The sequence below is a fragment of the Schistocerca gregaria genome, chromosome 1 (genome assembly GCF_023897955.1).
Source record: "Schistocerca gregaria isolate iqSchGreg1 chromosome 1, iqSchGreg1.2, whole genome shotgun sequence".
NCBI lineage: Eukaryota > Metazoa > Arthropoda > Insecta > Orthoptera > Acrididae > Schistocerca > Schistocerca gregaria.
This window is the reverse complement of record NC_064920.1, coordinates 12,793,492-12,820,367: the sequence shown is the minus strand read 5'-3', so window position 1 is coordinate 12,820,367 and position 26,876 is coordinate 12,793,492. Positions and strand designations below refer to the sequence as shown.

Sequence of the window (26,876 nt, the reverse complement as noted above, 5' to 3'; positions counted from 1 at the left end):
GACCTTCAGTCGTAGGTTTATCTTCATCCGATTCGACAATAGAGCAACGTGGTAACGTCACAGAGGTCGAACAGAGAGAGAAAGCATACGAGAATATCGAACGTGTAACTCGGTAAGGGACGATTAACCTCGTTGAACTCAGCGAAATGGAGATGAGAGGATTCCACGCATTTATCGGAGGGGATTGGGGGAGTCGAGTATCGAACGCTGCGCCATATAGGCCCCTCTCTGGCCCGTTCGAACGCGAACGCGATTAGTGTTTGCCCGGCCCTATGTTTCCGTTTCGTAGTTATCAGAAGCTCGTTTCACAACACTGTGCTGCTGATACCGACTTCTCGTGTATCGTAGACCTTCAACTGCATTGTATTTAAGTCGCTCGTTTTCTGCTTAATTTTTGCTCCCATCTGTAATATTGGGTGGGGTAAACTATTCCGTATTTTATTTAATCTCATACAAAACAGAGCTGGCTTTGTCATGTAGTGCTGTGTGGACTTTCGTGTATTTGTTACTAATAATCTTTCTGTGAACCGCACGATTTAAATGCATGTTACGTATATTGCTCTCGTTCTATTTTATTTTTATTTGTATCTGTTCTCCGTAGTTTCTCGCATTTAATGGAGAACTCTGTGTTAGCAGGTTCTAACAGTATTGATATTCAAGTTTCTTACACCTCGGAACGAACTGAGTATGTAATTCTACCCTGTACTGTATTGCATCTTGCCACTGACTCTCAGACTATGGGTGTTGTTGAGTACGGTTTGTAGTCCTGTCGACTAGAGCATTCTGCCATGCGAATGTACAAATACGAAGTAGCCACTTAAAAGTTTTCATATCAAATTAACAGGTACTACAAACAGCATATTTTAGTACAAGTCAATGAAAATTTCTGTGGCCTCCATTAAATGCGAGAGTAAAAAAGCGGATAGAAACAAACACAACGTAGAATGCGAGCAAAATAGTTACAATACATTTAAGTGGAGCAGTTCACACGGACTGGCAAGCAGCAACAGAAGAGTCCACAGAGTACCACCCAACGAAACCAGATACTGTTTCATACAAAACAAAAACAGAAATGGCAACATTTACTCCACCCAATATTACGCATGAGAGCAAAAACTGAACTGAATAAGGGCAACTTATTTACAACGCAATTCAAAGAGTGCAATACACACGAGAAGATCGTAATCAGGAACATAATTTCCACTCGGCAACAGCCGTACGGTCGAAATTGAAATATTGGGTTTTACAAACAAATATACTTTAACCAGACACCAAACCCGCCGTAAAGTATAAATGAAAATAATAATCTAGTATTTGAATTTCGTAAAGCAAGAATACGAACTATCGCGTCATATTTTCTCGACTGGAAGTTCACGGAGAACTACGCTTGCTTTCCGTTTCCGTACTGCTATGTGGGCCTTTAACTTCCGCGGGTGATTGTCCCCTGAAAGGTAAAATCGAATTTTCTGACGGGTAACAGAAAGGTGGGATTGTGTTTCACTCCTGTAACTTTAAGTTCATTACTGGTATCACTATTTCTAAAGAATGTAAAACTTTTTACGTAACTCACCAAACATTACATTTTATTTTCAAATACTAGCATTAAAGGTTGACACTGTGGTGGAGTTTACAGCTAGTGACAGGAAAGTATAAACATAGTTTTCACGCAGTCCTCCCACTGAACAAACGAAACATGAACTTCACTACGCTTATATCTCCGAGCTGTTGGCAGTTCCCGCAACGGACAGGAAATTGATTCAGTACTGACTTCGCAACAACAAACGAAATAACTAATTGTTGGCACAACACAAGTGTAAGTTCGTAATGGCTACTACATTGCTTCGGGGCCGACACAGTATTACTATTACCACCGAGACTGGTCTGTCACAAAGCATTGACAGCCTGACGTTTCCCATTTTCTGCGAGATCAGAAGTAAGCAGGGCTGCAACCAAGTGACAATTTCAACTTGGCTGGTTCTGAACGGGGGTGCAGGACGTGGCGCTAGGGCTAGGGGGAGGAGTGGTACAGAGGACGCAAGTGCTTACCCTCAACGAGGCTACTGCACTCTTTTCTGAGAGCAAGTTTTGGGTAGCAATCGCGATGCGCTTCGTCATTCTATGAAAGAGGTTGTTAGGCGTAACCAGTACTAGGCGTTTCATTGACTTATTGGCTCCTGTTTTAACAAAAACAACTACTAACACTAAGTATCATTTGTGTGTCGACATTGCAAAATAAAAATGTTCACAGAAAATCCTTCTCGATCGTGGAACCAAACACCCATTGCAAAACACTACGATAGTGTTCTAGTCAACAAAATATTGTGATACTGAAAGGTTGTACAATAAGCATATAAAACGGCAACTGACTTTCATGTAACAGCTATGACAAACAAAAAATAAATAGAAGTACGACTGATGCACTAATATCCTGTTATTATTTTATGTATAAGGGATTGGCAGAGAATGGCAAGGGTGTTCCGAGTACACTCGACATCAAACTGATATACAAATTAATTCCCCCAGATGACGTCATGTGTTCTTACCCAACTGGCACGCGGGTCTCCCCACCCAATCCTACCATATGGCGGGAAATTAAAAAAATGGCGGGAATTTCAAAAATGGCGATCATTTCTTTGTCCCACAGCTGTGTTGATGTCCCACCCCATTCCCCGCCCGGGAATTCAAAACGACGGGTGCCCTTTCCGGGACTTGTACAGAAGACCCAAGTGCGACTCCCAACACTGGAAGCCGCCCAGGTGCAGGAGTGGAGGGTTATGTTAGTGTACTTTATTTATTTTGATTGGAAATTGGCGTTATCCTACTGGGAAAAAATTTCACAATACAACTCGAAACTAGCAGCACACGTACTCAAGTCCTACCCTTCACCCACAAGCTGATGTAAAACGTTGGAGTGGACGGTATCCTTTTTATTTTTGTCGGGAATTTCGCTCAACTGAAGAGGTGCTGGTGTCCGGCAGAGAGGAGTGTATTACCTGTAAGCATCCAGCTCAGCACTGTCTGGCGCTGTTTAACGTCACGCCTCCCGCTGCACTGCTCGTCAGTCACCCTGCAGCCCAGGAAGCTACCACAACTGATGGAAAATGCTTCAGTGTTCTAATTACACTTTGGAATCATCGTGAAGAAAAAACCAGCACTCGTAATTAACGGGTGATAATGAAACACACGTACTGGAGATTGGGAAAAATCGTCTTCCTAAAAGGAGAGAGGGATGGCAGTTGCACTTGACTTCTCGTCGATGTGCTGTCACGAACCAACCAACTTTGAGCTACTCTTACCTCTCCTCATCCCTGTAGCCTGTTCCATCTTGTCACTGATGTCCACAAAAAGATCCATGTGGTGGCAGTGATAAACTGAACCTCGACCTCCCGCACGCTGTTAAACGTATTTCTCGGAAAGACTGGAACACCAAGAAATTCTGGAGAACGCTTTTTCAAATAGACAGCTGCTACCGCTTCTGCGCGCCTCCTATGCTGGCCGCAGGCGCCCGCGGTATCCGGGAGAAGTCTTCAGTCCAACGCGTCCCAGGCGGAGCATGTGGCTGCGTGGCCCAGGCAGTTGGTCTCCGCCAACGATGCTGACGACACACACAACCGGCTTCGACACGGGCAGGCTACAGAACAGAGTGACAAACGACGCCTCACCAGAGGACGACTCGTCTGTTTAGAACGCGGCTGTGCCGCACTATGACCCACTCCACCCGTGTGCCTCCAGCAGCTCCGCCCACAAGTGCACGCCATTCTGCGTTGGAGAACACTCGTATTTAATGTCAACACACCACTTATAAGCGAGCACCTATTAGAAAAGAAAACGTGATCGCGACGATAACAAATGTCCTGTTTCCACGAAAATAGGCGCAGTCCATTTCCTTTTAGTTTTATGAGCAAAATCGGTATAATCTTTTGTTGAACCAAAGGATACAAATTGCATCTCTCTCTCTCTCCCTCTGGCCCCTCGAGGAGAAAAAAAAACTACAGCATCACCGCCAATTACAGATGAGCAAACTGCGTTAGCCGGACTCCACATCTTGTGTACATCTCCAGTCTGTGCAACACCGAAAATAAAACTTTCACTATTTTGCTGCAAAAATACCAATCACTGCAGAATGTCCTCGTTATTTCGAAACATTCATCACAGTATAGAAAAGAGAGACTTTAAATGAAATATCTATTTGCGATTTCTTTCTACGTGACGGAAATAATTTGCACGGTTTCAGAGCATCCCTGGCGTTCAAATCAGTGTCTATAAATAAACTGTGACACAAGTGAGTATTAAAAACATTTCGGACACGTGAAATAAAATTGCAAAACACAGCCTTTCATGCCCTTTGCTCACATGTCGGAAGAAACACGATCGTTTTACGTTTGACAACAACTAGCTATAATTCTTGAGAACATTGTTGTTTTGCACACTGTGATAGGTCACATTTCACCAATGTGATGCTATAATGCACTGGCGTTTACGAGACAAATCGTGAGACCATCTCTTGTAATAGAACCTCCTAACGTCATCTAGTAGAGAGCCCTGTACGATTCCTCTGATACATTGGAAACAAATACCATCTGAATGCTCGCATTTGACATATTCACTCCATGACACCCTCTAAAGTTTCTGCCACCCGTACTTAAACAGTCCAAATCCAGTAGACTATCATTCGCCAGAGCAACAGATTCTTGCATACTTGTTTTGTAACAAATTTAATCATTACAGAACATAGCGTTTCATGTAATCTACTCAAATTTTGAGCACAACACTACCATTTCTAGGTTCCGCAGGGAGCTAATGTTCAGTTGCTGTCTACATTATAATTAGAGGCTATGAAGTGTGAAATAACACAGGACTTGCGTGTTTAAACATATGTTTTACCGCAACTGTGACAATAATAACAATAAAAACAGTCGTGATTCCATGGGAATCGATAGGTCGATTTCTCTTAGTTTTATGAACAAAATCGGGGTAGTTAAAATTACGAATTGTTATGCACGAGGCAACTACATTCATTTCAGATGAAGAAATACCGACACCAATCAGGATCTACACAGTCGTTTAGCACCTGCAAGAACACTCGTCGTTATTTTGCAGCCTCCAGACTGCAACCAGTCACACTGCTCCATATAACAGAACCTCATATAAGGCTGTACCGTCTCTCTTCCGACATCTCGAAAAACAACTACCGTCTGTATGTTGACATAGAACATATTACAGAGACACTGAAGAGCCAAAGAAACTGGTACACCTGCCTAATACTGTGTAGGGCTCCGCAGAAGTCCCGCAACACGACGTGGCATGAACTCGGCTAAGGTCTGAAGTAGTGCTGGAGGGAACTGACACCATGAATCCTACAGGGCTGCTCGTAAACCAGTAAGAGTACGAGAGGGTGGAGATCTCTCCTGGACAGCACGTCGCAAGGCATCCCACATAGCTCAATAATGTTGATGTCTGACGAGTTTGGTGGCCAGTGGATGAGTTTAATCTCAGAATAGTATTCCTGGAGCCACTCTGTAGCAATTCTGGAAATGGGGGGTGTCGCATTGTCCTGCTGGAATTGCCCAAATCCGTCGGAATGTAAAAGGACATGAATGTGTGCAGGTGATCAGACAGGATACTTACGTATGTCTCATCTGTCACAGTCTATGTAGACGTATCACAGGTCCCATATCACACCAACTGCACACACCCAGCACCATTACAGAGCCTCCACCAGTCCCCTGCTGACATGCAGGGTCCATGGATTCATGAGGTTGTCTCCATACGTGTTCACGTCCATCCACTCGATACAATTTGAAATGAGACTCGTCCGACCAGACAACATGTTCCCAAGCATCAACAGTCCAATGTCAGTGTTGAATGACCCAGGTGAGGTATGAAGTTTTGTGTCTTGCAGTCATCAAGGGTACACGAGTGAGCCTTTGGCTCCGAAAACCTATATCGATGACATTTCATTGAATGGTACTTGCTGATGGCCCAGTAATTTGCTGAAGGGCTGAACTTGTGTCACATTAAACAATTCTCCGGCAGCAGTGATGTCAGAGATTTGATGTTTTGCTAGAATACTGATATTCACAGTACACTCATGAAATGAGTGGAATGGGAAAATCACCACTTCATCACTACCTCGGAGATACTGTGTCCCCATCACTCTTATGCTGACTATAACACACTACATTCAAACTCACTTAAATCTTGATAATTTGCCCTGTAACAGCAGCAACCAGTCTAACAACTGTGCCAGTCTCAACAGGCGGTGCAATATTCTGTCTCTTTACATCGTATTTGAACACGCATGCCTGTACTAGTTTCCCTGGTGCTTCAATGTACACGTATAGCTCCATCGGAGCGGGTGACCAGTGATCGAAGGCACCTGCACAGAACGGTGTAAAATTTTGTCGCCTGTACTAGAGGAAGACCATAGCCCGCAAGAGTGTGTTCCTGTGTTGTTCTTTTGTAAGCAGATTACTGCAATGTTTCCCAGCTGCAACACATCCAAGCACTGTATGACTACAGCTTTGTACACCGCCATACATAACGCATTCCTATCATGACTTTGAGGTCTGTGTCCAGTGCTAAACTGACATTAACACGTTTCAATCCATTGGCTCTCACAGAAAACTAAATATCGCATGGTGTAAACTATTCTTCTCCTTCTGCACACAGGCAATGTCCCTCATTGACAAAAAAGTGGAAGACATCGCAACACATGGAAACGGGAAGTGTTTGGAGCATCTCATCTTCCACAGATGCCTCGGTGTTCCATTTGAAAGACCATTCTTTTCTCATTTTGCAGCCATGTACATGGTCACCGTTCGAGCGCTGACAATTGCCAGAAGGAGCTGTTCACAACATGCCCAGGATAGTAGGAATAAAAAGAGGGACTGTTCTCTTATTGGTGAATAAAAAATGTGGAGGGCATCACAGCCAATGGCAGTAGGGCGAGTCTGCATCCAAACAACTGCCTGAAGTTTATGACCTCTACTTTCATTCCCATGCACCACAGTAACCAGAAGCAGATGCCCCGTGTTCCACCAATGCTGTCTCCACCTCAAACAAGTGTTGCCCGTCAATCATTGTGTGGTAATCAATAGCATACCAGTGGATGGATGGGATCGAAAAGATACCTGCGATGCTGTACTGCAGTTGACAGTGCGATCAGTTTTAGCAATTTCACCAGTTGTCCCATACTTTTAGCACCAGCCAATGACACAGCAGAACGCTTCCCAATTTCTGTATCATCGCTAAACCACCCCTTCACTACTTAGCAAGTACCATATACTAGATTGCGAATGCAGACAGGTGGTTGTGCAGTACGTTCATGCGGTCATATGCACCAAAGTATACCAGTCAGCATCCTATATTGATGTAGTTTGTTTAGTTACATATTTCTAGCACATCGATCGTAGTGCAGAATTTACGATTACAATTGGCCATCTTTCCCTGTGTGAATGGGAGTCGCAGAGTATTCTCACATTTGTATGATAAAGTCCTTGGTCAATCCACCCTTCAACTCAGTGACCAGAAGTAGGTGGGTAGTGTAAACAAAGTGAGCTGTGTTCGTAACTCCTGTTCAGCGAAGATAGTTTCGCACTAATCTGTCCCTTGGCACTCATCCGAGTAAGTACCGAGAAGGTACCAGCTCGAGAGAAATGATCGTAGAGCATAAACACACACTCCTATGGCTACACGGTTACGAATCTAAAAATGCTATATTGTTATGGTCATATGGTTTCCAAAGCACACACATCAAAAAAAGTTTTGCATTACCTCGTTTCCCAGAACAGAAGATAGGCATTCACTGTGGATATTGCATCACAGAGACAGTCCCACTCCCGGCGTCCACGGCGAGGCCCATCTTTGCAACCACGACACCGTGCAGCGCAGTACAAATTGGCCCAACGACATGCCAAATGGACCGCTCAGGATTGGCATCACGCTCTCTTCACCGATGAATGTCGCAACTTCAAGCAGACAGTGGTCGGGGACGTGTTTGGAGGAAACCCGGTCAGGCTGAACTCCTTAGACACACTGTCCAGCGAGTGCAGCGAGGTGGAGGTTCCCTGTTGTTTTGGGGTGGCATTATGTGGAGCCGACGTACGCCGCTGGTGGTCGTGGAAGGCGCCGTAATGGATGTACATTGCATGAATGTCACCCTCCGACCGATAGTGCCACCGTATCGGCAGCATATTGTGGAGAAATTCGTCTTCGTGGACGACAATTCGCTCTCCCATCGTGCACGCCTTGTGAATGACTTCTTTCAGGTCATCACTGTACTAGTGTGTCCCGCATGTTCTCCAGACATGAACCGTATCGAACATGTCTGGGATAGATTGAAAAGGGCTGTTTATGGACGACGTGACCCACCAACCACTCTGAGGGATCTATGCCAAATCGCTGTTGAGAAGTGGGACAATCTGGACCAACAGTGCCTTGATGAACTTGTGGATAGTATGCCACGACTGATACAGGCATGCTTCAATGAAAGAGGACGTGCTACTGTGTATTAGAGGTACGGGTGTGTACAGCAATCCGGACCACCACCTCTGAAGGTCTCGCTGTATAGTGGTGCAACATGCAATGTGTGAGTTTCATGAGCAATAAAGAGGGCGGAAATGATGGTTATGTGTATCTCTATTCCAATTTTCTGTACAGGTTTCGGAACTCTAGGAACTGAGGTGACGCAAAAACTTTTTTGATGTGTTTATTAGTCGTGCAAAATTCAACGCTCTTAATTTCTCTAATGGAGGATATATATGTCCAAAATCTGACATACAACCACCCTGCAAGTTATCTATCTCAATCACTACGGTGACAAACTTTAAAATGATTATACTACTTCCTTCTATACTATTCTGGGGTCCTAGGAAGTGTCGGAGTTGTTCCTCAGTACAAAAATATTTTCAGTGTATATCTGCTACACGAGCTGCATAGAATCCGACTAGAAAGGATTCAGGAGACTGCTGTTCTGTCTCATAGGAAATTGATGGATTTTATAGACGTTTTCGATTCAGAAACGTACCTACCCTGAGTCACGCTTCCCATGTCAGTCACGCTTATTATTAGTAGTGGTAGTATGCACATGGAGGAGAAACTTAAGGACCACTATCAGTAGCCAAAGGAGATGAAACAGTCTTGTTGCTGTTTACAGTATCGTCACCATGGCCCTGGTAGCATTCCTGTTGTCTACAAAAGCCATGCAGGATAATATACCAATTTTGTCCTAATACCATATCTCTAGAACACACCCTCCCCATATAAGTAAAAAAGCAGCTGCTATACTTCCAACTGCCCAGTTCCAACTACTTTTCCAGGTCACCCAACTACAAACTTTTCCAGTCCGAAATATATGTGCATGTGTGTTACATCTCCTTTGACTACTGATCACGGTGCTTACTCCCTCGTAAGAAGTTGCTGCTGCTGCTGTGTGTGCATTTTCATGCAGCAGAGAGTGGGTGGTAATTCAATGTATCAGCTATCGAAAATAGTCACGTTGTTTCTTCCTCACTCTACTTCCTAGCGAGGCATAGATGCATCCATCAAAACCGCTCCTAATAATAGTAAGCACGATTCACACGGGAAGTGTGATTGAGGGTATGTATGTTTCCGACTTAAAAAGACACATAAAATCCATCGGTTACCTAAGAGACAGAAAAGCACTCTCTTAACTTCGTTCTAGTCGGTTTATAAGCAGTTTAAGTGTTGGTTACAGATAGACAATGACTTCATAGTGACAAACAGCTCAGTCAGTTCCTCGGACACCACACTAGTGTAGAAGGAAGTAGTATAATCATTTTATTAAAGTTTTTCGCCATAGTGATTGAAGTAGAAAATTTGCAGGGTGGTTGTATGTTAGATGTTGGACATATATATCCTGCATCAGAGTATTAAGAGCGTTGCATCCTGCACGACTAATACTCTGGAAACCGTATGGCTATAACAATATAGAATTTTTAAATGCAGAACAGTGTAGCCATAGGAGTGTGTGTTTATGCAATGCGATCATTTCTCTAGAGCTGGTTTCTTCTTGGTACTCACTCGAGACACTGGAATAATACTACAGAATTGATAGCACAGTTGATTTACATAAAATGTTTCAAACTCAATCAATCTGAAGCTCAATCATATATAAACCACGCATTTCTTCTTAACTGTCTATTATATCACCAAAACACACTCATATCTACTATATATTTGAGAAAGGTTGGTAACCTCGTCAACATGCACGTGTCTGGAGAGATCTTGTGCACTTGGATGGGTGCCGTGGGAAAGGCTAGTGCGGAACAATATTCGCTGAACAGCAGTTACGGACAGAGCTCACTTTGTTTGTTGGGGATCTGTCAATTTCCAACTTTCTCTTATGAACATGTGAGTACTCTACGACTCCCATTCACACAGGGAAAGATGGCCAGTTGTAATCGTAAATTCTGCACTACGATCGATGTGCTAGAAATATGTAGCTAATCAATTTGCATCGGTATAGGATGCTGACTGGTATGCTTTGGTGCATATGGATGTACTGCACAACCAGCTATCTGCATTCGCAATCTACTATGTGGTCCTTGCTAAGTAGTGAAGGAGTGGTTTAACGATGATACAGAAATTGGGAAGCGTTCTGCTGTGTCATTGGCTCGTGCTGAAAGTATGGAGAACAACTGGTGACATTGCTAAAATTGACCGCACTGTCAACTGCAGTGCAGCATTGTGCCGTATAGAAGGTATCTTTCCGATCCCATCCATCCACTGGTATGCTATTGATTACCACACAATGATTGACGGACACCACTTATTTGAGACGTAGAAAGCATTGGCTGAACCTGCCACTTGTCACTGTGGAGCATGGGAGTAAATGTCGAGGTCATCAACTACAGACTCGTCCAACTTCCATGTGCTGTGATGCTCTCCATACTTTTCTCTCTACTGCTACTATCCTGGCCATGTGAACAGCTCCCCCTGGCGACAGTCAGCACCGAAACAGTGACCAAATACATGGCTGCAAAATGAGAAAAGAATCGTCTTCAAAATGAAGCATCTGTTACGCAGTCACTGTGGAAGATGACAGCTGTTTGGAAACGCTTCACAATGCCGCAGACTCTTCCAGTTTCTGCATGTAAAGATGTCTTCCACTTTTTTGTTATTGAGAAACATCACCTATGTGTTTTATTTCTACCATTCCTTGTGTTGTGAGAGCCAATGGATGAAAGCATGTTAATGTCAGTTTAGTCCTTGACACGCACCTTGTAAGTCATGGTAGAAAAACAAAATTTATGGTGGTGTACAAAGCTGTAGTCGTACACTGCTCGAATGTGTTACAGCTGTAAAATAATGTATTAATCTGCTTACGAAAGAACAAAACAGGAAACTTCTCTTGTGATTAATAGTTTGTTGGATCTGGTCTTTCTCCAGTGCAGGTGACAAAACTTTACATAGATCTGTGAAGCAGACTTGGATCACTGGCCTTCTGCTCCAATGGAGCAATACATGTATATGTAATATGCTCAATGTCAACACGCAGGTGGGATTTGGTTTTCGATATAGCGGTAGAAAAGGCACGATAAAATTTTACAGGAGGTTCTATTACGGAGAGTGGTATGACTGGTTAAATTCTGGATGTATTAGTTCATAGTTTTTTGCCTACTCTCGATGTTAAAAAATAATGATGAGGAGTGTTCTCCAACATACTAAATGACTGCATAGATGCTGATCTGTTCAGTATTTCATACACCTGCAATGAATGTAATGCCCTCGTGCATAACAAGTTCTAATTTGAACACACGAGATGCTCTGAAACAGCACTGATTTTGCTCATAAAACTAACAGAAAACAACTGCGGAATCTTGACATTTTACTATCATCGCCACGACTGTGTGGTTAAAAATACCGCAATACTGAGGTACCGCACGTCCTGTGTTATTTCATGCTACATAACCGCTAAGCTTTCTGGAACCTAGAGAGGATAGCGTTGTACCCAACATGTGTGTAGATCGCACTAAGCAGGCTGTTGTGTGACGATCAAATTGCTTACAAAAGTAGTACGCAAGAATCTGCTGCTATTTCAAGTGATATTCTGCTGGATTTAGACTACTACTTCAAGTACGAATGACAGTAAGTTCTCACGCAGGTCGGCAGAGGGGAGTTATGGGGCAAGAATGTAAAATGTCAGCATGCAGATGGTATTTGTTTTCAATGCATCTATCTAATAGGGTTCTTTATTAGGTGACGTTATGTGGTTCTGTTACAAGACATGATCTCATACATTTTACAAACGTCGGTGTGTTAAGCATGACATTGGTAAAATGGGACACTGTAGTGTACAAAACAACAACATTCTTTTGAACAATAGCTTTACTGTTTTTGTGACATGTGAGCAAATGTTATTACACATGGCTGAAATGTTTGTAGTATATATGTGCATGACAAGTTATTTATGGACACTAATTTGAATACGAGGGACAGTCTGAAACCATGTAATTTTGTCTATCAAAAAAAGGTTCAAATGGCTCTGAGCACTATGGGGCTTAACAATTGAGGTCATCAGTGCCTCAGAACTTAGAACTACTTAAACCTCACTAACCTAAGGAGATCACACACATCCATGCCCGAGGCAGCATTCAAACCTGCGACCGCAGCGGTCGCACAGTTCCAGACTGTAGAGCGTAGAACCGCTCGGCTACTCCGGCCGGCTTTTGTCCATCAAACTGAAGGAAGTTACTTAACATAGTGGTTTTTTCTTCACAATTTAAATTCTTTCTTTTTCTTTTCTCTGATCAAAGTTTCGAAATAATGAGGACATTCTGCCGTGATTGGTAGTTTTCGCAGGAAAATAGTGGAAATTTTAGTTTCGATTTTACGCAGGGGGGGGGGGGGGGGCATGTCGATGAGATTAATAATACTTCATACCAGCAATATAGCACCCACATCTGCAGTTTTGTCATCTGTAATCGATGGCTGTGCTATAGCTTTTTTTCCACTTCGTTGGTTGTCGCAAAATAAGGAAAGTATATATATATATATATATATATATATATATATATATATATATATATATATATATATATATATATATGGGAATTATATCCTATCGTCGAACGTAAAACCTATACCGGTTTTGCTCGCAAAACTAAAAGGAAATGAGCTGCGCCTATTTTCATGGAAACAAAACATTCTTTATTGTCACTATTGTGTTTTATTCTTTTTTTTTAAATAGACATTCGCTTATAAGAGGTGAGTTGACTTTAAATACAAACGTTCTCCATCGCAGAACGGCACGCGCTTCTGGGCGGAGCTGCTGGAGGCATACGGGTGGAGTGGGTCATTGTACGGCACAGCTGCCTTTAGACAAACGAGTCGCACTCGACGTTCTGTAGTGACAAGATTGAGCGGGCCAGTGGGAGGTAAGAGTGGCTCTAACTTGGTTAGTTCGTCACTGCACATCGATGAGAAAAACAAGCGTCGCATTATGAGCGGCGGTTTTTCTTTTTTCCACGACAATTTCGATGCGTAATTACAACATTGAAGCATTTTCCATCGTTTGTGGTACGTGTGTTAGCATCCGGAGCTTGGACTACCTGGGCTGCAGTGCGGCGGGAGGCGTGACGTCAAAGAGCGACAGACACAGTGCCCAGCTGGGTGCTTACACTAGTAAGTGGCCAACACAAGCTCCTCGTCAGTTGGACAAAATTTCCAACAAAGAATAAAGATAGCTTGTAGATGAAGGGTAGAGTTTTAGTACGTCTGACAATAGTTGCGAATGATACTTTTTTCCCAGCAGGATAACAGCAGTTTTTTCTGTATTGTGATTTTAGTTGCTCGTTGCGTAGCGCTATGCATATTTTTGTTTAATTAGGACCGATTTTTACTTCAGTTTCCCAACCATAATACAGAGTACACTAACGTAACCATCCTCTCCTGCATCTGGTCTGTTTCCGTGTATTGGAAGGTGGACTTGGGTTTTCCGTTCAGAACGCCCGGGATTCTACTCCCAGAAAGGCCACCCGCCGTTTTGAATTTCCCACCAATTCCCGGGGTGGAGTGTCGGGTGGGACGTCAGCACAGCCGCGGACAAAGAAATTGCTGCAATTTTGGAAGTTACAGGTAAAATTGGAAATTCCTGGCAATACGGAGGTAGGCGAGGGGGATGGGGGGGGGGGGGATGGTGACGGGAAGCGGCTGGGGGAAACACTTGACGTCATCTGGGGATGGATGTGGGAGGAATTGATTGATCAATTTAATTAATTTCTACAGGAATTTTATATCAAAATTGTCCTCGGAATCCCCTTAACCTACTACTCGGAAGAACTCCATGAGTTAGTGAAACATGCGACGCAGTAAGGACAGCAATTGTCAGTTAGTGACGATTATATGTTTCTGTGTTGGTTTGTGCTGTATTGCTTAGAGTGCAAGTCTAACGTTTAGCGTGCAGTATAATTAAATTTTTTTAAGCACGTGTCCCAAAGTTTTTCATTTCACCCTGCAAACATATTGGTACCATCCCCAACAGCTGCACAATTTCTAAAGTTGCAGCGAAAGTGCAAAAACGGTGTAAGGAACTGTAGACGGGGTGCACATGGCAAAAATCACTGTCAAAAAGTGACTTGTTGCTGTTTTTACTGTGTCACCACAAAGACATTGAATTAATTTTACGAGCTACAATTTTTTTACAATTTAATTCATAACAAAGCAAGTTAAAGCTAATGTGAGGAAAAATACGTTGTTTATTTCTTACCTCTGAGGATCTGGTAGAGGAAGACTTTGATGTGGTCGGCGGACAGGTGCTGGGGAGATACTATTATTTTGTGTAGGTCACTCTGCAGGAGCTCCGTGATGACATAGCTGTAAAATGGTGGTCAAGGATTCGTACGACATGGACGTGAGTGCAAACAGATAAACAAACCCATACATCGGCCACGTCCGTTGCGGCTATCAAGAAAAATGTAAGTTACAACACAAGTCAGCTGGCGTGACGGGTATCCCGTACGTGTGAGAGGCAGACTGGGGATGCAGGAAGGTAGTGAAGGGCGCCGGCGGCGGCGTCGCCTGCTCACTCGCTGGGGCTGACTCGCGTGCGTGGGAAGCGAGTGTCAGTCGGGTACAGCGCAGAAACAGAGATCCTAATGCAGCGTGCCACGGTCAGGATAACTGTATTAACGTTCGGAGCTTCACTTTCTCGACCAGCTGCAGCCGAAGACTCGAGGACTCTGTCACAGTTAGGTGGCACGAACTCTAACAGAGAGCAAACCGACCATTTCGTGGCTCATTCGGTGTCCGAAACTAGAGTTGGCTGATGATTACGCCTCGCCTTGTTCTAAAAATGTGCCGTCATTTGTAAATTTTACCGGAATTTTGGACAGCAGCACATAACATGGCGTTGAGTAGGAAAATATCGACTCGATAAAGCTTTATAATGATTACGTCAGTTTCTTTTAGTAACATTACGTATTTAGCTATAACGTCAGTTTCAGTGGAAACAACGTGAAAGTGAGGAAAACTAAATAGCAACTACAACCATTTACCTAGGTAAACGCAAAATGAGCAAATTGCGAGCACTGGAATATGCGACACACACAGTTTGGCATTTCGATGGAATACGAGTCATAAAATATTTCTGAGACCGTGACACGGAAAGTAACCAATTGATGATCAGTCGAAACTGACTGATTCTTTTTCACTTAGTGACTAAAAGGTCAGTTCAATGATTGGATGGATCATACCGGAAAGCACATTTCGAGTACGGCAATTACTCGACAATATAAGAGCTCGTAAGTACCAGAAGCGTACAAAGAATGCCATCGCGGTTGTTCAGAGTTCAATTCTGTTCGTGCGACAGTACCACAAAAATGTTGTAAATTGTGTTTCTGAGGCTGCGGCGCACTCGCGACGACGGCGGCGCCGCCTCCTGAAGCGAGCACGTGGCCGGCAGCTGTCGCGGTCCCTGCTGATCTAAAGTGTCCATTACAAAGCGGAAGATAGTGATCCTTTGCGATCGACGCACTTTCCAAATACAACACTGGAAGAGTCCGAAGTGCGTTCCCGTGCGCGGCCGCACAATTCTCATCTGACCTCGTCCGGTTTTCTGAGCGACTGGATGTATGCCAGTGCTCAACGGCGAGCGGCACCTCGTATCAGCGCGTGGGGCCATTAGCTGGCTGGAAGGAGTCTACCCCGAAGGAAGAGCACCCGAGTTTTACTTGCGACAATTTCCGTGGAAAACACAGTGCGGTGTCGTGTCGTGTTTTGTTGTACAGGAGACTACCGGCACAAATCCGCAGGAGCCAGCTGGGCGGTCCAGCCGGCCGTTGGCGGCGGCCATTCTCTGCTCTAGTGGTCCCATCTCTGAATCATTCTGGCAATTGCTAGACTGCAACGCTGCATTTAACCATCCAAATAGGTCTAGTTACATCCTTATATACTATGGCGCCTCTTACGTTGTAATATCTCTTTATACTCTATGAATTATTCTGATACAATTCTACCCTTGAATGACGTTTACTAATTTTCTATCTTCATACGCGCAGAATCCATGCGCAAAGTAGTTTCATACAATAGCTATGCCATTTGCGCATAATTATTCTTGGTAGTACTCTCTCTGGGGGTTGTTAGAAAAAAGCTTCCGAGATTGTCTTCGTGGCGATAAGCCTGAGCATTGTTTGAAGAATTGTAATCTGAATATTGAGATTTATGACAAAAGATAACTGATACGAAATTGTACGATTAAAAGGGAAATATATATATATATTGCTCCTTCATACAAAAGGTGTGTAACAATTTACATTATCTGACATTTGAGAATTAATTATATGCTTCGATACATTGCGTAGTTGTTAATCAGAAGGGAACTTCCGAAAGACTGGATACGAACCTGCACTTAATAATCCAAGAGCTCCATTACTTCTTCGAAAGGTTAAACTTCATCAAAGCCACATATCCACTTGATCTGAGGTTTCCCGACTGATTATACAACACTCCCAAAATTACGAGGCATTTTATTTGTTCAGATTAGCAGACTGCCGCAAAGCACGATCCTGCACAGAAGAAGAATCATCGCCTAATTTCATTCTAACAAGTAAAATTTCTGAATCATTTTGAGTGACTGAGTTATGACTGTGTTTCCTATTATGAATGATTGATTGCTCGAACGAATTGAGAACTACACAATTAGATAGATAGGAGGAAAAATTACAATGTGCACGACTGTACAGGTATTGCAGCAAGTAACTGTACAGAGCAGCGTCGCACAGTGTTTGCAGCTGAGAGTGCGGCTTCGTCCGCTGTGTGGGAAGCGCTAGGGCTAGGGCAACGCGCCCAGCGGCCTCGTCAGCTGGCTGTGCGGGCGGAAGCAGAGTTCACAGTATCGATATTCATCCTATTACGCAATTTTCATTTCACAATGCTCATTTGACTGAAAACCCTCTTCGTAACTCCATTTGAATGCGGGACCCTTAAGACTTAATTGCGACACACCGCAACTCTTCAAAGAAATTCGTGCCTGTGGAATCTTTACAGGCACCTACTTTAGCCGAAAAATCCACTGTATAACTAGTGTTCGCCGTTTTATAAAACTGATATTCCGTCACTAACCAATGACTGATTCAATTACGTCGGTCTTAGTACAACCAAATATTTCAGCCAATTCAGTAATCGGTTCTTTATCAGAGATTTGAGAACCTAGTTTGCTGAAAATATGCTAATTTTCTTCAGGGTGTGAATGTCATTAGGAAGCCTATTTCTTAGTTCTTCGGTTGAGTGCTATTGTGAAATCTATGCACCGTTTACGAGGGAGGTTTCCAGTTTCACGACTGAGTTTAATTTCTGAAATCATTTTCTCTCATTCATACATCTCCATACGAAACAATATAACATGTCTGGATATTACTTTCGCTGCAGGTGTTGTTATTCTCCGACTCACTGACTGGATGACGTTTTTTCAAATCCTCGAGTAATTTTGTAGGGTCAACGTTCTCAATTTCAAAAGCCTCGGTTATCTTTTGCGTTTCCTGTACGATTGGTTCTAAATAACACACATATAACTTATCACAGGCTTCGGCTGTGCCAGATTCGAATTCCAGCAAACCCACGAACATAGACACTAATTTTTGCACTGAGACGCTGAAACAGCGTATACAAACGACGAGTAGTTTTGTATCGGATATATCTGTTGATTCATCTAAAATTAAGCTGAATACATTTTCACCAATATCTTGACGCAATATTTCCGAAAAGTGTGCAGCTAACACATATCTCTGCACTCAGTGCTGCGGAACTGCATTTCTCTCGCACATTTGCCCCGAAAACTTTCGGAAGGATCCGAAAATTCGCTGTGTTTCTGTGTTTTATTTGCTTTTTAATGTCTGTTAACTATGCATTAATTTCGCACTTTCAGCAAGTACGCCCTCAATGTGAGGACTGAACTTCCAAAGTTTTCTGTAATGTTGTTTGAGCAATAGGTCCCATCGCGAAACACAAACGAAATGCACAATTTTGCACACGGACACACTTGGAATCAAACATTGAAATGAACGTAGCTGAGTACACTGCATTCTGCCCGACTCAAACTTGTTTTGTTCATTAGATTAGAACGAGGGAATTCACAGAGAAACGTGAGTCCTAGGGCCAGGAATGCGCCGAAATAAGGCTGAAGAGGGGCAGCAGCCTTTTCAGTAGTTGCAGGGGGAACAGTCTGGATGACTCCCTGACCTGGCCTTCTAACATTACCCCAAAACGGCCTTGCTGCGCCGGTAATGCGTACGGCTGAAAGCAAGGGGAAACTACAGCCGTAATGTTTCCCGAGCGCATGCAGCTTTACTGTATGATTAAATGATGACGGCGTCCTCTTGGGTAAAATATTCTAGAGGTAAAATAATCCCCCATTCGGGTCTCTGGGCAGGGACTACTAAGGAGGACGTCGTTATCAGAAGAAAACTGGCGTTCTACGAATCGGAGCGTGGAATGTCAGATTGCTTAAATCGGACAGGTAAGTCAGAAAATTTTAATAAGGAAATGGATAGGTTGACGTTTAGATATAGTTGGAATTAGTGAAGTTCGGTGGCAGGTGGAACAAAGCTTCCATTAGGTGAATACAGGGTTATAAATACAAAATCAAATAAGGGTAATGGAGAAGTAGGTTTATTAATGAATAAAAGAATAGGAGCGCGGATGAACTACTACGAACAACATAGTGAACGCGTTATTATAATGAAGATGGACACGAAGCGCACGCCTACCACAGTAGTACAAGTTTATATGCCAACCAGCTCTGCAGATGACGAAGAGATTGAAGAAATGTATGATGAGATAAAAGAAATTATTCAGATAGTTAATGGAGACGAAATTTAATAGCAATGGGGGACTGGAATTCGAAAGCAGGAAAAGGAAGAGAAGGAAACGTAGTAAGTGAACACGGACTGGGGGTAAGGAATGAAAGAGGAAGTCGCCTGGTAGAGTTTTGCACAGAGCAGAGGGAACCCGGAACCTAAAAATGATGAAGTTTTGGGTTTTCAGTTTATTGTGAACGAAAATACTACAGATCTTCCTCTTTAAAATGACATATTAATCTTACCTGTAACTCAACTCCATGTATTGAAAATATTTTCAATAATGTGCTGGAGAGGGCATGTCTCGACATTGAATTTTCATGGATAAATGTTCACTGAAAACATCGTTTTTCAAAACTTCCGGTCTTTCCAAAGACTTTATATTATGTTGGCAACACGATTTGATAGGCAATTGTTTTGTCTGTGTATTGTAGCCTTTGGATACTGTTGTTTACATTGAGCATTTGGTGGTTATTGCACGATTTGTGTTGCATTTCTATTGTGTAACTGGAACTTATCAAATATGCCTCAATTTAGTAATAGAGTTTACAAGAGGAAGAAGCCTCCTCCGAGGTACACTAGTGGAACTGTGGCAACTACTCCGACCTTGGGAAATGATGCTGAAAATAGTGAGGTTATTCATGGAGTGAAATCTACTCCTGCCTCTAGCACAAGCAACAAGTTGCATGGATCAACTGAAAAATATTGCAGTTTCTTGGAGAAGTGTAGTGAGGATAATGTGAACGAAATAATTAACATTTCATTGCTCTCAAAGGTGATTGAGAGTTCAGTGCTGTGTAAGGAATGTTGCAAATTGAGTATGCCAGTAAATGTCAAGCGACGCATACGACTTGCAGCAGAAATCTGTCTCCACTGTACTAGTTGGCATTATAGTGTTTCATTTTGGAACCCAGAATATGTCGAAATAGGCCAAGGTGAAACTGATAGTGAGAAAAGCAAGTACTATGGTGTAAATATTAGATGTGTTTATGCTGTAAGGTCAATCGGTAAGGGATACTCTGCTGGTGAAATGTTTTGTTGTGTAATGAATCTTCTACCACCACCACCACCAACAACAACAACAACAACGACGACGACGACGACGACGACGACATTCTCAAAATATAACTCGGTTGTTGGATCCTGTGTTGAAGATATTGCCCAAGAATCGATGAAAGAAGCAGTGGATGAGGGTGTGGCGGTGAATGATGAAATTCCAGATGTTCAGAATCCTCGGGACCTGACTGTCGCACAAGATGGTGCGTGGCAGGTAAAAGTACCCTAAATGTTTAACTACAACCAGTAATTTTATAGGAGTGAAACACTACTTTTAATTGTCTGTTGTTTCGGAGATGTCCAAAAGAACAGACACTACACAAAATCCGCAGCTATGATACATTTTATGTAAATTGAGGGTGCCGCGGGGAGAAAGGAAAGAAAAGAAACTAATGATACCAGCTGCACTGGAACTTTATGCGGAATCGGCGGCAGCGAGTGAAAATGTGTGCCAGAATGGGACTGGAACCCAGGCTCTGCCGTTCACGAGGCAGTTGCGTTAAGCATTGCGCCAGCCGGACACAGTGTCTATCGCAAATGCGCGGAGTGTCACGTCACGCTACCTGCCTGACTCCAGCCTAGCGCCACCGTCGGTGTCCTCCGCGTTCGCGGAAATGTGGCGTCCGCGACGAAGGTTGTATGTCCTGCAATAGTAAGGCCTGCGAGTCTCGGGCGCGTCGTGCGGAACAAGTGCGGCAGTGGACGATGGGCGGAGTGGGGTGAAGGACAGTAACAGCGCCAACCACTCGGCTGGCGAGACAAAGGCGGCGGCGCCCCGCCACGCCGTCACCTGCCACATCCTCACCTATGCAACTGAGTAACGGCAGCATTCGTCTTGCAGGGCTTGTTTCGCCTCGATTCATGAGGGCGGCATCAGCCGCCTGAAATACGTATACATTTCCGGCTCTGCTACGTGAAGGGCAGCGTCGGCCGCTCTACCTCAAAACACAGACGCCCCGCCGCTATGAGCGCCTGCAGCCGCAGCTTTTTTCTTTTTTTGCCTCGTTCTCATACTGAGGGCTTTAACCAGCCAGCGGCAGCAGGAGGCAGATCTGTCATATCGGCGGGCGTGAAGAGGACTCTGCGGAAACCGCGCAACCAGAAAAACATTTCGAACAGGTGAGGATGTACAGCTTCTCGTGCGATACAGGCGATGCCGATTACGAGAGCATTTCGAAGAAGGCCGAAGCGTGCACTGACGTCGGTGCTTAACTAGTTCAAAATGGTAAATATTTCTGCAAAAATTTTAATTTTCATACGTGCAATATGTTGCATCAAATGAATTACATTATAGTATTAAGAACTGGAAACCAGTTACTGTGTATTACGTATAACACATCTTAATGTACGTAACTATGTAAGCAACCGTGTTATCAAACAGAAAACAACGGGTAGAAAATCCAACTTCATTCACGCCAGTGTGTGTCTCAATCAAACGAAAATTAATTGTCTAGCCTCACCTGGTGTTTCTGATGTCGACGAATTATTTCCGAGCTTGTTTCTAACGCTACCAACGTACTTCTTTTATAATACAATTTACACCAATACCCCCTATCTTTTGAGAAATTGTATGCTTAACACATTAAGTTAGTAAAGGGTTTCCTAACTCGCTAAAACTAACGTCATCCCCGCCAGATTCTATACTGTGCCTGCATCAGCCCCTCAGTTAACTAGAAAGTGTCTTACATCCCTCGAACAAAAACTGTGCCCAAAAGTTGGAAGAAAACATAGGTCACATCAATCTACATGAAGGGTATTAGAAGTGATCCACAAAATTACCGTCCTTCACATATATTTGTTGTAATCTTTTAGAGTACATTTTCTGCTCAGACATAAAGAGATATCTCGAAGAGAATGACCTCCTCTATGTCAACCAGCACGGATTTCGAAAACATCCATCGTGTGCAAACACTTTTCTCACACTAAGTATTGAAAGCAGACAGGTAAATGCACTGTTCCTCGATTTCCAAAAGGCATATGACCATTACCACGCCTATCCTTATGGTGGTCACAAGTACGATCGTACAGGGTCACAAGCGAAATTTGGGACTGCAGTTACTGTTAGCGAGAACCCAGCAAGCTATCTCGGATTGAGAGCCACCAACAGATGTTGACGGATCTTCGGCTGTGCCCCAGGAACTGTGTTGACACCCTTGCTGTTCATATTCTGTATTTACGACATTACAGACAATATTAATAGCCATCCACTACGAATTCAAATGGTTCAAATGGCTCGGAGCACTATGGGAGTTAACATCTGACGTCATCAGTCCCCAAGAACTTAGAGCTAATTAAACCTAACTAACCTAAGGACATCACACACATCCATGCCCGAGGCAGGATTAGAACCTGTGCGGTTCCGGACTGAAGCGCCTAGAACCGCTCGGCCACCACGGCCGGCCCACTACGAGTTCACTGTCGTGCACACATTGGTAACTTGCTCTAAAGGTACAGAACTGCAATATCAACGAGTCACAGTTGGAATCGGCCAATTCTTACGAACACCTCGGTGTAACAGATTGCAGGCGTTCGAAGTGGAATGATAGCATAGGCTCAGTGGTGGGTAAAACAGGTGGTAGACTGGTTTATCGGTACAACACTGAGGAGGGTCGGTCAGTCTACAAAGGAGATCATTTAGAAATCACAGGTGCAATCTACTCTAGAATACTGTGGGACTCGCACCAAATAGGACCAACAGGAGATATTGAACGTATACAGAGAAGGGCAGCACGAATGGTCACAGATTTATTTGATCCATGGGAGAGAGATGCTAGAGAAACTGAACTGGCAGGCTCTTTCTCGGAGCACTTTACAAGTCTACCAACAAACTCTGAAGAACCGGCTTTAAATGGTAACTAGGAATACACTACAAGCCTCTACATGTCGCTCCCATGTGGACCGTGTGGACAAGGTTGGACTAATTATCCAACAGTTGGAGTAGAATGTCTGCTTCATTATTTTTTTCCAGCAGTAGGTACAACGATAATTCGCGCCACGTTTCAAAATGGTGCGTCTACTTCCGCGAAACGTTGACGGCTGAGCTGCAAGCCAGTACTCCACCTTCTATCCGGTTTCTCCACGATGTGATGAAATACAGTTTACGCTTCAACTTTAAAAACAACGCCGACATATTACCTGCATTTAGTTTACAGCAACGTATCGCCCAAAACAAAGGAAACATAAGGTAGCCAGCGGCCCCATTTTTCACTGCAAACTCTGGCCGGCAGGAGTGGACGAGCGGTTCTAGGCGCTACAGTGTGGAGCTGCGCGACCGCTACGGTCGCAGGTTGGAATCCTGCCTCGGGCATGGATGTCCTAAGGTTAGTTAGGTTTAAGTTCTAGGGGACTGACGACCACAGCAGGGCTCAGGGCCATTTGAATCTTTTTTTGCAAACTCAGCACAGTACTCGGAAAATAGGTACCTCAGTAACTATGACCAGTATAGACAAAATAGACACTTCACCACCATACTGTAATGTCAAACTATAAGAAACGCTAAAATCAACTTTTTGTACGACTCGGTATCCTCAGAATCCAGTGAGAAGTATTTAATAGTGCAGAAAACGCACAAAATCAATAGAAGTTGTTTTTAATTTTTTTTTAAGTAGAGAATATCTATGGAAAAGCTATCTCGAGGAGATGACGTAGCTTTGCTTCACGTGCGTAGAGTACTTTTTACAGCAAGAAATTCGTAAAACTCCTTTTGCTGGTGTACCGCTAGCAGCGGCTGTGTGGCAACCGCTTCCTGTGTGCCGTTAAAAACCGCTGCGGCGTGAACCGCACCGCCACACCGCCGGGCCTTTAAGTTACAGTTGTCTCAACTAGGCACTTTCTCCGTTCAGCGCGCGTGAGCGAAAAGTCATAAATAGACCTCGGATTTCAGGTAAAAACCTATTTCGTTCCTCATTAAACAAACGCAATAAAAGTTGTACATACACGAATTACGCCAATTTATGATCAAAAACGCTTGTTTTGTAGCACCTACAAATACTAAATTTCAGGTCAGGACCTGATGTACCAAAATTTTAAAAGTTCAATTAAATAAAATATTTTATGACTAACATTCTCTCGTGCTCACCCAGCTAAGAATTACGCAAATATTTTATCGAAAACTGTAATTTTATAGTGCCTAAAGTACCTAATTTGATGTTAGAACCTGACCACCTCATTTTTAAAAATCCTAAAAATACCTAATTTCATGTTAGAACCTGACTGTGCCTGATTTTTAAAGCTTTTAAAAATAGCTAATTTCAAATTTTTAAAATTTTTTGTGTGCCTAAAACTACTCTTCTGGTCTTCCCGTCTACTGAGGAAACAGTAACTGACTGCTAACTGGTTTGCCTGCGTGCGTGAACGCCAACAGTGAGTGAGACGACGACAGCACAGGCCGGCAGGCTGTCCCAGCCGGGCGTCGTCGCTCGCTGCGGGCGGGCAGGCCACGGGCCACGGGCCACGGGCCACGGGCCACGGGCCACGGGCCACGGGCTGCAGGAGCCAGCCTCGTCGTCTGCCCTCCTGCCCTGTTTAAAACTGTCCGGTCAGCGGGCTGCTTGCATGTGGTGAAATATTTCACAGCGACAGTGTATCTGCGGAAAGCGCTTACAACAATTTCCTGATTCCTCTACAAAACAGGAGAATTATCCACTGCGATGTGTGTTAACCTTTTATCTGCTGCTCACACACAGAGAACAGTGATGCCATTGCTTTTTCCCGACTTAACTTGGACCCGACACGTGAGAAATCAAAAATATTGTTTCTAATCCCATAATGTAGGGTAATTTTGCTAACTAGATCTCGACGTACATTCTTCCACAAAGTATTTCTAAGTTCTTTTTGTTTTTAGGTACGTTCTGAACAGAGGTCGCATTTAAGTCAAGTTTTCTAGAGAAATACTGTCACCGCGGCATTCCATCATAATCCACACTCAGAAACGACTATTTAGATACTTTATATGAGAAAACATTGGGCAGGATAAGTGAAGATATAGGCGATTCATACATGTGGATCTCCGTCCATGAGACAGCTGACAGACAACGTCGATATGTGGCTAATTTGATTGTTGGAAAGTGAGGTCCTGATACTCGCTCTGTACCTCATCTGATCTGCAGCAAGAAGCTCAAAAAGACTAACCAGGAAACAATTGCTAACTTTGTTGATAAAGCCCTCAAATTACTTTTCCCCAACAGTTTAGATGCAAATAAAGTACTTGTATTCCACACTGATGCAGCCGCATACGTGATTGGTGCTGCTAAATTCTTGAAAGTATTTTAGCCAGTCTTGCTCCACATCATATGACTTGCCCACGCCATTAATCGTGTAGCTTGGACGATACGTCTCGAATTTCCACATGTAATGAAGCTAGTTTCAACCAGCAGAAAGGATTTTATAAAAGCACCTACAAGAATCCAGTTATTCCGAGAGGAACTTCTCAACGTCCAACTTCCACCAGAAACCACACATACTCGCTGAGGAACGTAGCTAGAGGCCGTGGAATACTACAGCGAGCATTTGCAAGACATTAAGAACACTGTTCTTAAACTGCGGGAGGAGGTAGTGAGCATTACTTCGGTTAAATATCTCCTAAAGAACCCAACAATTTCCAACGACACTGCATTCATAAAATCTAGTTATGCATTTTTGGTCCCTATTATTAAAGCTCTAGAGTGTTCAGGGAAACCAGTCTACACGCAACTGCGATTCATCGAAGGGGTGACAAAAAACTCAACTTGGTCCGATGTTCTATTCGTATGAAAGTTAATGAGAAACTGAAGGCCGTGCTTTAAAAAAAAAATAAAAGAACGAATGCACAGTGGCTGACACCTTATCGGGTGAATCAACACTTGTGTGCCGTCCCATTAACCTAATACCGTCATTTAACTATGCTGCGGTTACAGCTGTTGACGTGGAACGGTCATTCTCAGCATATAAGATGCAGTAGCTAAAAGGAAAATCTGGAGAAAGTGTAATGTTAGTTATTTACTGTGACTGTAACTACGGACATGGACAATAATATAATGTTGATTTTTGTCAATCTATTTATCTTCTTTTCAGTCAGTAAAATGTCAGATTTTGGTCACGTATTTTCTAATTCTTATCATGTATTTTTTTTGTAACTGATAGAACCTATTTTAGGTACCTAATTTAAAATTTATAGTACCTAAAAGTCCGAGGTCTAGCCATGAAACAGATTCGGCGATACATAAGTCACACAACTGCTTGTGACTTACATGCACAACAGCGGAAATTGTAAGTCCAAAAGCTTTAACAAATTAAGGCGAAAAACGCCAGGTAAACAAATGTTGGTTCCATTCCGCTGCACACAGACTGTACCAACCTGAAAATCATTATTGCAACGGCGTGATTATACATAATGCGTGTAGAATCGGCGATAGTCGGGCACAACTGGTTCTGGGAGTGACAACGGGAGTCGGCTGTGCTGCTGTCGCTTGTCCGCGGAGGTTTGTGGAGACGGTAGTGCTGTAGCAGCTACCTCGAAACTGAGTG

At 43.4% G+C, this 26,876-nt stretch overlaps 1 protein-coding gene across 2 annotated transcripts in view; it reads right to left on the bottom strand.

The window, feature by feature from the left end:
* Window positions 1-26,876, bottom strand: part of LOC126326117 (serine/threonine-protein kinase NLK) — a 384,109-nt gene that overhangs the window by 50,657 nt on the left and 306,576 nt on the right. For both annotated transcript variants that reach the window (XR_007560592.1, XM_049995567.1), the window contains exon 4: window positions 14,732-14,838. Coding sequence is in view for 1 of the 2 variants with exons in the window: in XM_049995567.1 (XP_049851524.1) it covers window positions 14,732-14,838 (107 nt within the window). In the remaining variant the exon portion in view is untranslated. The remainder of the gene's footprint in view (window positions 1-14,731; window positions 14,839-26,876) is intronic.